Source organism: Dermacentor variabilis, chromosome 1, assembly GCF_050947875.1.
Source record: "Dermacentor variabilis isolate Ectoservices chromosome 1, ASM5094787v1, whole genome shotgun sequence".
NCBI lineage: Eukaryota > Metazoa > Arthropoda > Arachnida > Ixodida > Ixodidae > Dermacentor > Dermacentor variabilis.
In genome coordinates this window covers 191,003,753-191,017,771 of record NC_134568.1, presented here as the reverse complement: position 1 = coordinate 191,017,771, position 14,019 = coordinate 191,003,753, and the positions used below count along the sequence as shown (strand labels likewise).

At 41.8% G+C, this 14,019-nt stretch overlaps 1 protein-coding gene across 3 annotated transcripts in view; it reads right to left on the bottom strand.

The window, feature by feature from the left end:
• The window catches only part of LOC142590240 (juvenile hormone acid O-methyltransferase-like), a 45,860-nt gene that overhangs the window by 5,088 nt on the left and 26,753 nt on the right, over positions 1-14,019 (bottom strand). For all 3 annotated transcript variants that reach the window (XM_075702180.1, XM_075702189.1, XM_075702171.1), the window contains exon 5: positions 4,346-4,493. In XM_075702180.1, the coding sequence (XP_075558295.1) occupies positions 4,346-4,493 (148 nt within the window). The remainder of the gene's footprint in view (positions 1-4,345; positions 4,494-14,019) is intronic.

The following is a 14,019-nucleotide window of genomic DNA, read 5'->3' as shown; positions in this document are numbered from 1 at the left end:
TCATCGAGCTACAGACATATAAGTCAAATAAGCCAAATGTTTACTTTTGTAGTTCACCAAGTACTTTAAAGAAAGTAGGCTTCAGATTCAAGAAAGCACTCTTCCTAGTGCAACACAACAAAGAGAATGGTTATCACTTTGGACCAGCAGCTGGCTTAAGAGTGTGGCGATGAAAACAGTAAGCATAAAGTTCTAACAAAGGGAAGAAATGAGGTAATTAGTTGTAAACACCACCATATCTACAGCACTAATGGCTTACAAAAATATTTCACAATGTATGTTTTTGTTCTTTCCTTCAGATGCTGTGCATGTAAATCAACACAAGCAATTAATTAAACAAGTAATTTAATAAAAGGTAGCAATTCATCTGGTTTAATAATATTAATCAGTGCTCAGTCCCAATTCATAGCACATACAAATCACACATTTCCCAAAATTGCTTAAATATTAAGTGCAGCAGTGCATTGGTACACATTGATAACTTGTAAAACTAAGTGTTGCCAGCTTTCTTAGTTTGTTCTACCCTGTATATCCATAAAACAAGCAAAATTAATAGTAATATGTAGTTTAAGCAACTATCTTCTTATTGTCATAATAGCTTGAGCAGCCCCAACTGTGCTCCAGTGTCCTCTACTCTCCTAAAGATAGATTCATGCAACAAACACAGTCGATTTTTCATTCTGCAGACACAAGTGTGATGTGACTTAGTGGCACCAAGTCACACCACAAGCAGCTAAACTGTGGTGCCCTTATGTGCTACATGATTCAGTGCCACTGAACCATGTTATGCTTAGTCTGCAAAATGAACTGTGATTCTGTCCATCATGTGAATCTACCTTTAGCTGCGTACAAGGGCTCTCTGATACAATCATAGGAAAGAGCCACTGTTTCAGCATTCTTCATAAGTTCAGACTCTAAAGATAGAACCACTATGACCAGCTGATCAGTGGCAGTGAGAAAAAAATGATTTTTCTCTTTTACCATAGAGATATCAAAGCATGACAGTCCCTGGGTATACAAAAAACAAGCTACACTCTTCAGCAGCCAATGCTTATTCATGTGAATGGCATAAAGCTATGGAAAGACCATGAACTGGCATACAAGATTATATCTAACCCTTTGCATTTTCATCTCTAGAAATTATGCAAATATTTTGTATACCCTTGTAGTCATACAGCCCCAATTTTTTCAGAGGATTTGAGGCTCTTTATCATTATTAACTGCAATGCAAGAGAAAGACAAAGGACAAGAACGAAGTGAACATGATGAATCCACACTAACTCGCCTGGCTTTCAGCTTTTGATCAGTTTTATAGGGGAGAGGATAGCAAAATATGTCAGTGCAGACTAAAAATAGCAAGTCAGTGGTGCACAAACATGCGTAAGAGGGACAGTTCTTCATTATGCTTCCTTGCTTTCTTTCGTGCAACTGCTACACCTTGATTGCAAACTGTTTCTTAATAAACATTAATTATGAATCGTTCATCTCTTGCAAATGTCACCTCTGGCCAGGTACTAGCTAGACTGTGCTACAGCCATTTGATATTGAGAACTAAGATGCATTTTTTAGAAAGTTGCAAGTTTTAAAAGCAGACTGCTCCCAATAAACATCATTACTAATAATAATTTCAGCACCATCTTAATTGCCTTTTAGCATATAAAAATAGCATCCAAAGGTATTCCATATGGATGATCTGTTGAGAGGTAAGCATTTCACTAGATAGTTTAGAGCCATAGATATTTTAATATTCACAGAGCTGTCCTACAACTCTTACTACCATGCAAGTGGAGGTAAAGAATGCAAGTGATGACTGGAAATGAGGGATATGAAAAGATTTCTTCAATACTGCTTTTTTTTTTCTAACTGTGAAGTCGCTGTGAGTATGCTTTAAAGGGATGCTAAAGGCGAAAATGATTTCACCTATATTTGTAAATTACCCTCTTACCATACCAAAAAAAAAAACACTCTTACTGCGAGAAGATGCTTAGTAAACCAGAAAATGTGCAATAAATAAAGAGGAGGGGTCGCGACGCTGCCTGGGAGTTCACACACCAGCTTGCCGTAATGTCATGGATTTTGATGGCGTCTGCTAGGACCTAGTTAATTCTTTACGAGTAAAAATGAACTACATTGTGTTCTGAAGGAGCCAAGGACTGAACATGGCAAATTTCAGGAAATTTCACTGAGCCAATGTGGTCTAAATACAAAAATTACTTTGACATCTGTGACGTCACACTCACATACCGGCTTTGTGGTTTTGGCGCAAAATGCAAAGAATTAAATTTGGCCTTCATTTCCTTTTCTGATAATCAACCTATTATCACAATATAATTACAAAAGAGTTATCAAACAATACTTGATTAGTATAAGCTGATTTAGTGTTTTGCTTTAGTGTCCCTTTAACACAAGCACAAGCCTCATGACCCACTACAAACGGGCCCAACTGGGGTAGTGCAGAGTAGAATATAACCCCAGGTCGATGCTTGGCCAGCGTAACGACGCGTTAAACCGTCGTTTGCCGGCACTTTATTAAAGTTATCCCTATCCTATCCTATCCTAACACAAGTTATTGCTAGGTAATTCTTGCAGTGGGGTTGCAACAGTATTACAATGTTTCATTTCAGAAAGTGACTTTCACTTTCTAAATGTGGCATGTAGTCCTATTTAGAAAACATTCAAAAGATGATTGTGTTAGCAGTTTCAAATGAATGTGACATGCGCAGTCTGGTGTTGGGTAGGATATGTTAGCTGTATGTACTCTATGATTATGTGTTGGAATAGTATAGCTCCCAGTTAATTAGTGGCATTTATTACAGAGGAATGAAATCAGAAGAAAATGAAGCACGTGAAGAGGGAATGATGGGGGACTCATTTCTGGGTGTGCTGAGCAGCAGACAGCAGGAAACAATCACATTATTTGTATCCATAGGATGCCATTATGCAATCATAGTAATCGCCCCCCCCCCCCAGTTTATTCTTCAAGAATAAACTATTGAGCATTACTGCCATCAAGGTACCATGAGTCAACAAATGGATAAAGTACCCTCATAACACAAACAACATTGAATTGAATGAGCCACGTTCAGTCTCGACTATTGTGCTCCTCTAATGTTAAGCATGCTTTAGTTGGAGACAATGAATTGAACAAAACTAAAAATTGCATCACACACTATTAAGTTTCTCACCTTGATTTCTACATTTATACCCTCATCTTTGCAGTTTATTTCGGTTGCTAAAAATTCATCTCAAACATTCTGATCCTCTTCACAAAGCCAGAAATGCTTCTACATCTAGTAGCTTCGTCTTAATGAAGTAAGACACATCATGTTTTAGACAAATTTTATTTTTGGTTGCAAGTTCATTATAAGATTTACAATAAGCATAATAAGCATGACCATAATGACCACACAATGTGCTTAAGCTAGCTATACAACTACTCACAAAAGCTTCTATAGCATTAGAGCCTAAAAAATTAAAAGTAATAGAAACACTGAACTTCCTGGTAGCTTAAGGCAGGAATTTAGGGCAGACACTGCATGTGTGTATGTGAGATAGGCACACGGAATGGCAAGCAGCATGCTTAGGAAGAGAAAATTCGGTTCTTGCATGGATTGTATGTTCCATAAGCTTCCCCTTCTTTGCATAAAATAGAAATATTTCACATTTTGAAAAAGATGCATACAGTTAAAGTAATTTAAAACCTTTTTGTAAAGGTGCTGTTCCATCCTTATGCTATTACTGTATGTGCCAACGTCTCCTGCAGGAATGGCACCTCTCCTCAGCCACACTGCCCTCAACAAAGCATGGGGGCCAATACTAATGCCTGCATGTCAACAGTAGGCAATATTGAAGCCTCCTTTATTTTGTATGCTTGTACAGTTACCGTCACATTTACCTTATTAACTTTAAAAGAAGGTTCTGTGCATACCAGTGCTTCATGTTTGCCCAAATTTCACAGCAGAATGAAATTTTTTTGGTCTGCATAGTTAAAAAAAACACTCAATGTCTTTGCCTACTTTGGCCAGAAAAAATAGAAAGGCACTGTCGTATGTGGACCTCACCATTGGGGAAGCAAGCCATTGTGAGGCATGGATTAGTACTACCATTGCCGACAACTCTAAGACAAACCAAGCAAACATTGATGATGTGTGTTATATAAATAATTCACACCAATAAAGCAGCAGTAAGTGCTAGATCTTCTTTTAAAGTTCTTAGAATTAAATTGCAGAATGCAATAATCTCCCACTTACTCACAAAATGTGTACGTAACACAATCCGTATAAATCAGAGCTCTGCACTAGGCTACTTAAAGAAAGCTTGTATGGTCTTGCATAAATAAACTTACCTTGAAATTGGCTGCTGCTGTTAAAGGTAACCTTTGTGGTGTCAAGCTTAACATTTCTCACTTCCATGCCAGCTTGCTCTGCTTCTTTTCTAAATGTCTCCACAGGTTCCTGCCAGTGGCTCTGAGGTGGTACCAGATGCATTGCATCCTAGTGAAATGAGGAGAAAAAGCTGATGGCAGCTGAACCTTTTTTTACCAAGTTTGTAATATACATATCCTACTGAGAAGACTTTAGTGGCACAATAAGCACCAAGTTAGACACTTGCCAGTTTATTTACTCTTTAAACAGAAACTACACTGTCATGAAAAATAGACAAGAAAACATATTTGTTTAAAAACATCTGTAATGCCCATCTGTAGCATAGTATATAGTACTTGGCACACTAATGACCTAAAACACAGTGCGGTTTTACTTTGCTGGCAAATGTAACACTTAGTATATGAGAACAGATGAAACCAAAATTTCAAGCAATCAGAAGAACATGCAATATTAAAAAAAGCAGGAAAATATCTGTCACACGGATTCACCTACACCTTGTCTTAAATACAACTTGTCATCTGTGTACTGATTATAGGTACCTACTGAATATCTGTTGTGGCAAAAATTCCCAACTCTCCCAAACTACTACTATTTTTAATTTGTAGTGTCAAACAAAAGGAAATTAAATGTGGTAAATTGAACCTCATTTTAGCAAGACCCAGTTATGTAAAATTCTTGTATCAAATGAATCGTCCTCCACTCTCATATGGCCCAGCTTTGTAGTTAAAGGGACACTAAAGCGAAACAATAAATCAGTTTAGACTAACGAAGCATTGTTTGAGAACCCTGCTGGCAGTCATTTAAAAAAAATAGCTTGATTATTAGATGAGAAAATGAAGGTCCAAGTGTCAGTATATGAATTTCGTGCCGAAACCCCAGCACCGGTACGTCAGCGTGAAGTCAGGGATTCCAAACTATGTTTTCGCATTTGGGCTGCGTTGGCTGAATAAAGGTTCCCGAAACTTGCCATGTTTAATATTTGGTTCCTTTAGAACACAATGTAGTCAATCTGTACCGCTATATATAATTTTTAGGCCCTAGAAGCTGCCATCAAAATCCAAGACGTCACAGCCCCCAGGTGCGGGAACTTAAGTAAGCGTCGCCACCCATATTTCGTTCTTGCGCTTTTTCTGGCTTACCAAACATCTTATCATTGTAAGAGTGGTGTTTTTGGTGTTATAGAATGGCAATTTACTGATGCAGAAGAAATCATTTTTCACTTTAGAGTCCCTTTAAGTATACTTGACTAGCCACCCACATTAATATATTAAGTAATTCTCTGCCCTAAACATCAAAAACTGTGGTGCTTTTTAAAGCACTCTTGTCAGTCACTAAGAGAGAATATAAATTGATACCTCTGCCTCGCACCCACCCATATTCAAGTTTGTCATACACGGCAGACTCCCTTAGATATGAGAAGACTGAAAATTTGTTCAGTTCAACAGACATTAAACTCAACAGAACTGCCCAAAATACCAGGTTTTGTGAGAGAAAACAGGAATTTAGTAAAAAAGAGTGAAAGAACCATAGCTAAGGAAGAATCTGAAAAAAAAAAATCATTAAGTTTTCAGCGAGACAAAATATCCATAAATCTCTCACAAGACCTATAGAAACGTCAGAAATTTAGTTATTGTTTATTTAGTTTCTGAGGCAGACACTATTTTATTACAAAGCAGGACACTTTCCTCATGTTACTGATAAACTGCTCAAAATCTTAATGATCTACAGGAAACAATTTTAAACAGGAGCTTTAGCTTGGGATGAACTCAAATTTCTGCACACAAATGTTACGTGTGATATGAAAAAAATGATGTAATTAGGCAGCCACCAATCCAGTTTGATTAAAGTTTGTTGCATTTACAAGCAAATGTAAATGTAATATTGCTGACAATGAAAGAGAAAAAAAAGACAGAAAACTTTAAGCATTATGTTTACAATTCTGTAATTCTGCATAGATATTGCAATCGTAAACTTTAGCTATAACATCATCTGAAGTAGGCAAATATAATGTATCAATTTAAATTTTATGCAGAATCGTGGATTTGTTAGAGTTTTACAAAACTCCTACTCATGAATTAATGGTATATTTCACAGCAATGTATAATGACAAATTTTGTCTGCTTCAGAAGCCCTGTACATTCAGCTTACAGAATGGTGAAATCTGTTTTTATTAAGGTGTCACAGACTTGTAGAGCTCATGCTTTATCTTATTTGGGTGAGTTTTGGCAACCTTTGGAAAAAAAAATTGTTGTGAGCCAGAATAAAAAAGTCTGCTTCTAGAAGCCAATATAATGGGATTTTTCCTTTCAAATTCAATGAACTTCATTTGAATCGATTTGGCCGTTGCAAAATGAGAGTATTTCTTTGTTTTACATGTGCATGACTATGAAAGACCCAGGTGAAAGCTTTCTTTTGAATGTGTTTCTATAGCAGCATTCACCTCATTACATTGCATGTGGAAGACACTGCACTTGACACTTGCTTGTGCTAGACCGGCAGCAATCGTCCAGGTACAGCGTTGTTCATTTAAGGGGAAACACTCAAGTAGTATTCAAGCTGGCACAGCTTCAGCCTCTCTTCTACTTTGTAAGGAAGTAACCTGCAGGTCTCAATTCCAACTTTAAAGCTTCTTTGAGCACTTGAATACTGATGAAGTGTTCTTCTTCTGATTGGATGACCCTGTACACCCGTGCCTAAAATAAAGAGATAGTGTTTGAAAGCACTAATGCTGTGACACGCAAATGGGAGGCCGTTTTCTTTTTGTTCTTTTTTTTTAATAACATGGGCTGTCTTTTAGACACTTTCCATCGATAGCTCGCTATCGATGGTTGCAAATTCGTATTTTGCCACTTTCCGAGTGATGATGATGATCTATCAGCATCCCCTTAGAAACGGGGCAGTGACAAATAGTCACCTAGCCTGCTTGTGTTACTCAGGTATGCTATACATGTTTTTCATTCTAGTATTTTTGTAGACATCTCTTTAATCTTATTTCTCTTCCTGAAAACTTCTCTAGCTACCTTGTACGAATGTTAGTGCTGCCACCATTACTCCTTTCCATTCCATGCACCACCTCACATTTATTGTGGCCCCAAAATGCTCTATGTTTCATTATTGCTGCATCCGGCTTCCCTTTTATTTTCAGGTTATTTTGGTCAGTGCTTGAGTAAGTTTTTCCTTCATTTATGTATAAGCCGAGGTATTTATATTGCTTGACTATGGGTATGACTTGCTGTTGAATTGACAGCACATAATTACTCATCTGTTCATTAAAAATCATATTTCCCCGATTCCTCTGTGCTAAACATAAGGCCTAGACTTGTTGCTACATTGCCAGGCATATTTGCAAGTGTCTGTAAATCTCTTGCACTGTCCTCTAGTACCAATCCATCATCCGCCTACAACACTCCAGGGACATTCTGTTGCACCATTTGTCCATTACGCATGTATGACAAATCAAACCCTAATTCACTGTTTTCCAGTTGTCTTTCTAAGTCCTTAAAATAAAGTGTGAACAACAGTGGAGACAGAGGAAATCCTTGCTTCAGTTCTTGGTGAATTTCCGCCACTTCATTACATTTTTGGCCTTCCCATACAATTTGTACTGGGTTGTCTCTATATACCGTATGAACGCGTGTAAGGGCCGCACCCGTGTATGGGCCGCACCCCCAACTTCCCGAAGCAAATATTTAAAAAAAAAATATCCGTGTAAGGGCCGCACCCCGAACTTTCCACGACCCACGTGTGATTAGCCTTCAAAATGCGCGCGCACGGAAGCTTCCAGATGCCGCCCACGGATGGCGCCGATGTCGCGGGTCATCATCATCATCATATTTTCTTTCTGCCGCGAGCTTCCGCAATCCATATCGTCATCGGTATCATCAGCCCTGGCCACCATGCTGGCCACCCGGCTTTGTTTTGCGACTGGGCCTCTTCGATTTTCGGAGTTCTGGCAGCCCGCTGGCAGCCAGATGGCAGCCAGCTAGTTCCGGTTCTGACAGGAAGTCACATGGGCTGGGATCCCAGGACAACCCGAACCTGCCCGAAGTTTGCAAAATCGAACGCCGGTACAGCTGGCCAAATGTAAACATGCTAGCAGCATGGCAGCGCCCGTCGAGGCCGGCGCGCGCTCGGCGTAGTCGGCCCATTTATGCGTTGCCAGCTTGAAAATATATTGTTGCATTCAGAGATACGATCACTTTCGCGCGATTTCGCGCGACTCGGCGCAGGACGCGTACTCGGCCAACATCGCTTGCGCAGCGCAACATATGGCCTCCGACGCGGCGGATGACAAGGCGCGAAATCGTGATTGCATACTCGAAAGCGATAGCTGGAGGATCCCTGCTCGCAGCGATCACGTCGACCACCGGCGACATTGATGAGTTGGCGTTGTGTCATCACAAGACATGAAAAAAGCAGGTTATCGGGTACGTCTAGCTCATACGCATAAAATTTCGCGCCGACCTGCTTGGGCTTCGATTTCATGAAGTTTGTTGTGGCTGATGGTGCTTCTCATTTAAGGAGCTGGGGACGCGGCTGGCGCATGAAAATGCACGTCGCCTGTGACGAGCGAAACATTTCACACGAAAAACAACATTGGTCGCAATCATGAGAGCAATAAGCCAATGCACGTGTGTCTAAATGTACCGAGTGCAATGAGTGTATTCTTAGATCAACGGCCTGCAGTTCGAACACATATCGGTTTCGAGCTGCCACAGCATACGACGGAGAGACGGAGCGAACACGGGCTAGCTGCAAAGCCTTCGCTAACTGCAGAGAAAGGAGTATACATACGCGAGATATGTGAAAAGGAACGCCACCAGAGAAAGACAAACCCAAAATGTACCGCAATGTGTGAATGAGCGTCTACAACTTGCGTGGAACACGATGCAGATAACATGCACGCCGTGAAGAAGCAATCAGCTGGGGACACGCACACAAAAGCTTCAAACGGTTCACCACGGCTCGTATCACACCGCTTCGCGATGCGGAACGGTGCGTTAGCACCTAAAAAGATAACGCTAGAAGTAAGGAAATCCGAAGATGACCGTAGACAGTTGGCTGAGCGAGGCAAATTTAAGTCCTCAAGCACCCGCGTTGCAATCCGTGAAGTCCCCGTAAAGATGGCGGCGAGCGCCCATCGCCTCTTTTAGTCGTCTGCTAGCCAGAGAACTTCCAGAGAGCAGCCAGACCAAAATCGTCCTGGCAGGTTCTGGCAGCCCGCGGGTAGCCAGAACCGTCCAGCGCGAGCAAAACGAACGCCCGGCGGAAGTGCGTAGCGCGGTGGGCGGAGCAAGCCGAGAAAAACGAAGACGCTCTGGCTGGCTCTGGCAGCCCGCGGGTAGCCAGAAGTGGAAAATCGAAGAAGCCCTGTCGAAGGCACGCGAGTTGTAGCAGCGTTGTTGGCGTGGGCGCACGCTGTTGTTGCGGCTCTCGTGTGTGCTCTGCTTTATTTTTCACGAATTGCCATCGAGCGTTGCCATTCTAGCACGATGGGCAAACATATCAATAGCTACACGGCAGGCTTTAAATTGAAGGTAGTGGAGTTTGCCCTCGACCATGGCAAGCGTGCGGCGGGTAGAAAATTTAACGTGCACGAGAAGTGCGTCCGAAGGTGGTGCAACCAGAAGGATGCGTTGAAGACCACCAGCTCCAAAAGGCGTGCTTTTCGAGGCAAGCCATGCAAATATCCTGAGCTCGAAGAAGAGCTGTTCCGCTACGCAATGGAAGTGCGGAACAATGGATATGCGCTGACGACGGACATGCTGCGCGTGAAGACGCAAGCTTTGGCGCGTGCGAGAAGCATACCCCGCGAGGAGTTCAAAGGTAGCGTCGGCTGGTTGCGGAGATTTTTAAAGAGGAAGGGCCTATCCTTTCGGCGAAGGACCACGCTGTGCCAGAGGCTGCCCCCCGACTACACCGACAAGGTGCTGAACTTTCAAAGGTACGTGATCGGGATGCGCCATGAGCACAACTACATGTTGTCGGAAATAGCAAACGCCGACCAGACCCCCGTGTGGTTCGACTGTCCTGAGAACTGCACAGTTGAGCTTAAAGGAAAGAAGAGCGTTTCTGTGCGGACAACTGGCGCGGAGCGCCAACGGTGCACAGTTATGCTGTGCGTCACTGCAGACGGGCGGAAGCTGCCCCCGTATGTGATTTTGAAAAGGAAGAGGATTCCGAATGAGGCTTTCCCCAAGGGAATTGTAGTTCGAGCCCAAGAAAAGGGCTGGATGGATGATGAGCTCGTCCTCGATTGGATCAAGAGCGTTTGGCAGAATCGCCCAGGCGCGATGTTGGCCAAACGATCGCTGCTCGTCTTGGATAGCTTCCGCGGTCATTTGACGGATAGAGTCAAAAAACAACTGGGCAGTATCCGCACAGACATGGCCGTTATTCCGGGCGGCCTCACCGGCGTGCTGCAACCACTGGACGTGAGCATTAACCGGCCTTTTAAGGTTGAGTTCCGGAGGCAATACTCGGAATGGATTGCAAACGGCGATCACGATGAGACTCCGACCGGGCGGCTCAAGAGGGCACCGCTCGCGACTGTGCTGGGCTGGATTTTGACCGCGTGGAATTCGGTGTCTACGGACATTGTATCCCGCAGCTTCAAAGTGACCGGGATTTCCAACGATTTGGACGGAACTGAAGACGACGACTTGTGGGGTGATGAGCCAGAAGAATGCAGCACCAGCTCGGAGTCTGAGGACTCCGCGAGTGATGATGACTGATTGTAAATAGTGATGATTGATGAGGATTATTGTAAATAAACGCGCATTCACTTATTGGTCTGTTTTTACTTGAAAAAAAAAATTTTTTTTTCGTATGTCGCGTGTATGGGCCGCACCCCGAAAATAGGCCCTCGAATTTGTAAAAAAAAGTGCGGCCCTTACACGCGTTTATACGGTATTTCCCTAAGCAGCTCCACGAAATCGTCATCTATGCTTTCATGCTCGAGAATATCCCATAACAATTCCCTGCCTACATTGTCGTAGGCTCCCTTGATATCTAAAAATGCTATAAATAAAGGTTTCTTCTGAGCTACTGAAATCTCTATGCACTGAGCTATACAAACATATATTATCCTCTAAGCGTCTGCCTCGTCTGAACCCATTTTGTAGTTCCCCCAATATCATTTTTCTCTACCCGCTTCGACAGTTCTAATTTTATGGCTTGCATTGCCATTCTATATATCACCAATGCCTGTATGAGCTCATCCTATCATTATCACCTTTGATTTGGTAGATGAGGTTCATCTTGCTTTCACGCCATCCAACCAGAATTTTCTTCATTTTAAGCACTTGCTCAATGGCATTAATCAGCAGTGCCTTGCTCTTTGTACTGAGGTTTTTGATTACGTGTATTGGGATTTCATCGGGTCCTGTGAACATGTTATTAGGGACATTTTCGACATTTTCTTATGCCTTTTTCCAGTAAAAGCTTTCTATGCTAAATTTTGATTTCTCAGGCTTCTCTGTTGTTGCTGAACCTGTTCGAGTCTGAACTATGCTTTCTTTAGTGCCGAAGTTATCTCTAATAACGTCTGTGATGCACCACAGCACATCATCTCCTTCGACGATGTTACTGTCTTCATCCCTAATGACCGTTTGCAAATTTTTAGTAGGAGCTCCAAGTGCTCTTACACAGTTCCAGAGTCTTTTTGGTGAACCTTTGTCTCTTTTGCAAATGTTATGCACCCAACATTCAATGGTGCATTTAATTTTCCCTTGCATGAGCTCACTCGCCACCCTTTTCTTTTCTGGGTATTTTTTCCATCTAAGGAGCACCTCTTCTTCATGTAATCCCAAACTTTTGGCTTTTCGATGATCCCTAGATGCCTGCTTATGCTCTTCCATAGCTTGTTTTATTTATTTATTCCACCACTTACGGTATTTGCATGATTCTAAAGTGCACCTTTTTTAAATAAATAGTATGTTCAAATCTGCATCTGCATTACAATCATAACTAATTCTAGTCAAAATAAAAAATGACAAAGACTCTTATTAAAATAGAAAGCTCAATGCAAGTTAGCTAGCCTCAGTGCCATAGAACGGATGTTGTTTTTTATGCCTTGGTTTGGGATCGCCATTTTCTAGGTTGTTGTACATGTGGCATTTCTAATGCATTAGATGGAATTGAAGATGACATCCACGGTTGGTAGACAGTGAGAAGGAGGTGTCGTTAGACTCCGATAGTGACTAGACGCTAAGATTCAGCTGTGTGCAAGTCCATAAAGTTGTTTCACCATGTTACGCATCGACTCAAGTTTCATTACTTGATGTACGCGGTAGAACCGGCACCAAGTGACTTTTTTTATATTTAGGTGGTAATATAACTGCACGTTACAATTGGGGCCGCGGTAGAATCGTGCATATACAGTATGTGGTTTCCTCTTTCTAATCCCCAAATTTTTTTGCTGTGTCTGTCTTATCTCTTGCTGTATGTCTACCAGTTCCTTATATTTCCAGATGTTCGTAGGAAGCGCCTCCATTTTCTTCTCTATGTTTTTTGCAATCTCTGTTATTTGGTTTTCACTCATTTTTAGAAATTCTGATGCTATTAGTTCACGTTTTGTGTTAGTATCTCTCCCAACTTTTAAGTTCTCTCGGACAGCTAGAGCTATTTATTTGGTTATTTAGGAAATATTTAGTCAGTTTCGGTTTTCTTTTTCCGCCACGCATGGATTTTTAAAGCACCTCTGGAGAAGGGACCTAAATTAAATTATGGGGTTTAACGTGCCAAAACCACTATCTGATTATGAGGCACGCCGCAGTGGAGGACTACATGCACCTAAATCTAAGTACACAGGTGTTTTCGCATTTCGCCCCCATCGAAATGCGGCCGCCGCGGCCGGGATTCGATCCCGCGACTTCGTGCTCAGCAGCCCAACACCATAGCCACTGAGCAACCACGGTGGGTTGGAGAAGGGACGTGGAAGAGCACTCGTAGTTTCCAAGCTGGTGTCAGCATCACGTGCCGCTCATGCACGGATGCATGGAAACATCGCATTCCTACCAATTATAATGCATCTGCGTGCGAGTTTTAGGACTTTGAAAGCAGCACTGCCGCGAAAGACAAGTTTGGTTTGTCAAATTTCCGAATGAAGTTTTGCTTTCCTGCCGAATGGCGTCAGAGCTGGCGTGAGTCGATATAAAGATATTCTGCGTGTTTTTACCTGCAGGGTGTTAACAACTTTTGGTCGGGATCATTTGCCAGCGGCCGCGCAACGAGTCGAGTTTCACGAGAAAACATGCCCGGAAGTCTACAGTGGTATCCCACTAGGTTAGTCACTAGTGTTAACATTTTCTTTCATATCTCAAGAAACTTTTACATAGAAAGATGATATTTTCTGGAATACTTTACAGGTCCTTTGCACTGAAAATATGTACCCTGAATTTTTTAAAGGAAATTTCTGTGCGAAGCAACAATGACGTTTTTATACAATGTTTTATTTTTTTCTACAGAAGTTTTGATTAAATATTCTTTATCGATTTTTTTTTAACATTTTGTTTGGGAATAGTACCGTCAGTTACTATACACTTGAGTATCAAGCATGCTCTGTGACGGAAAAAAAAAAAAGGTACACAAAATATAGCATGCCACAAAACTGAAACTTATGTTTTTTCAATGT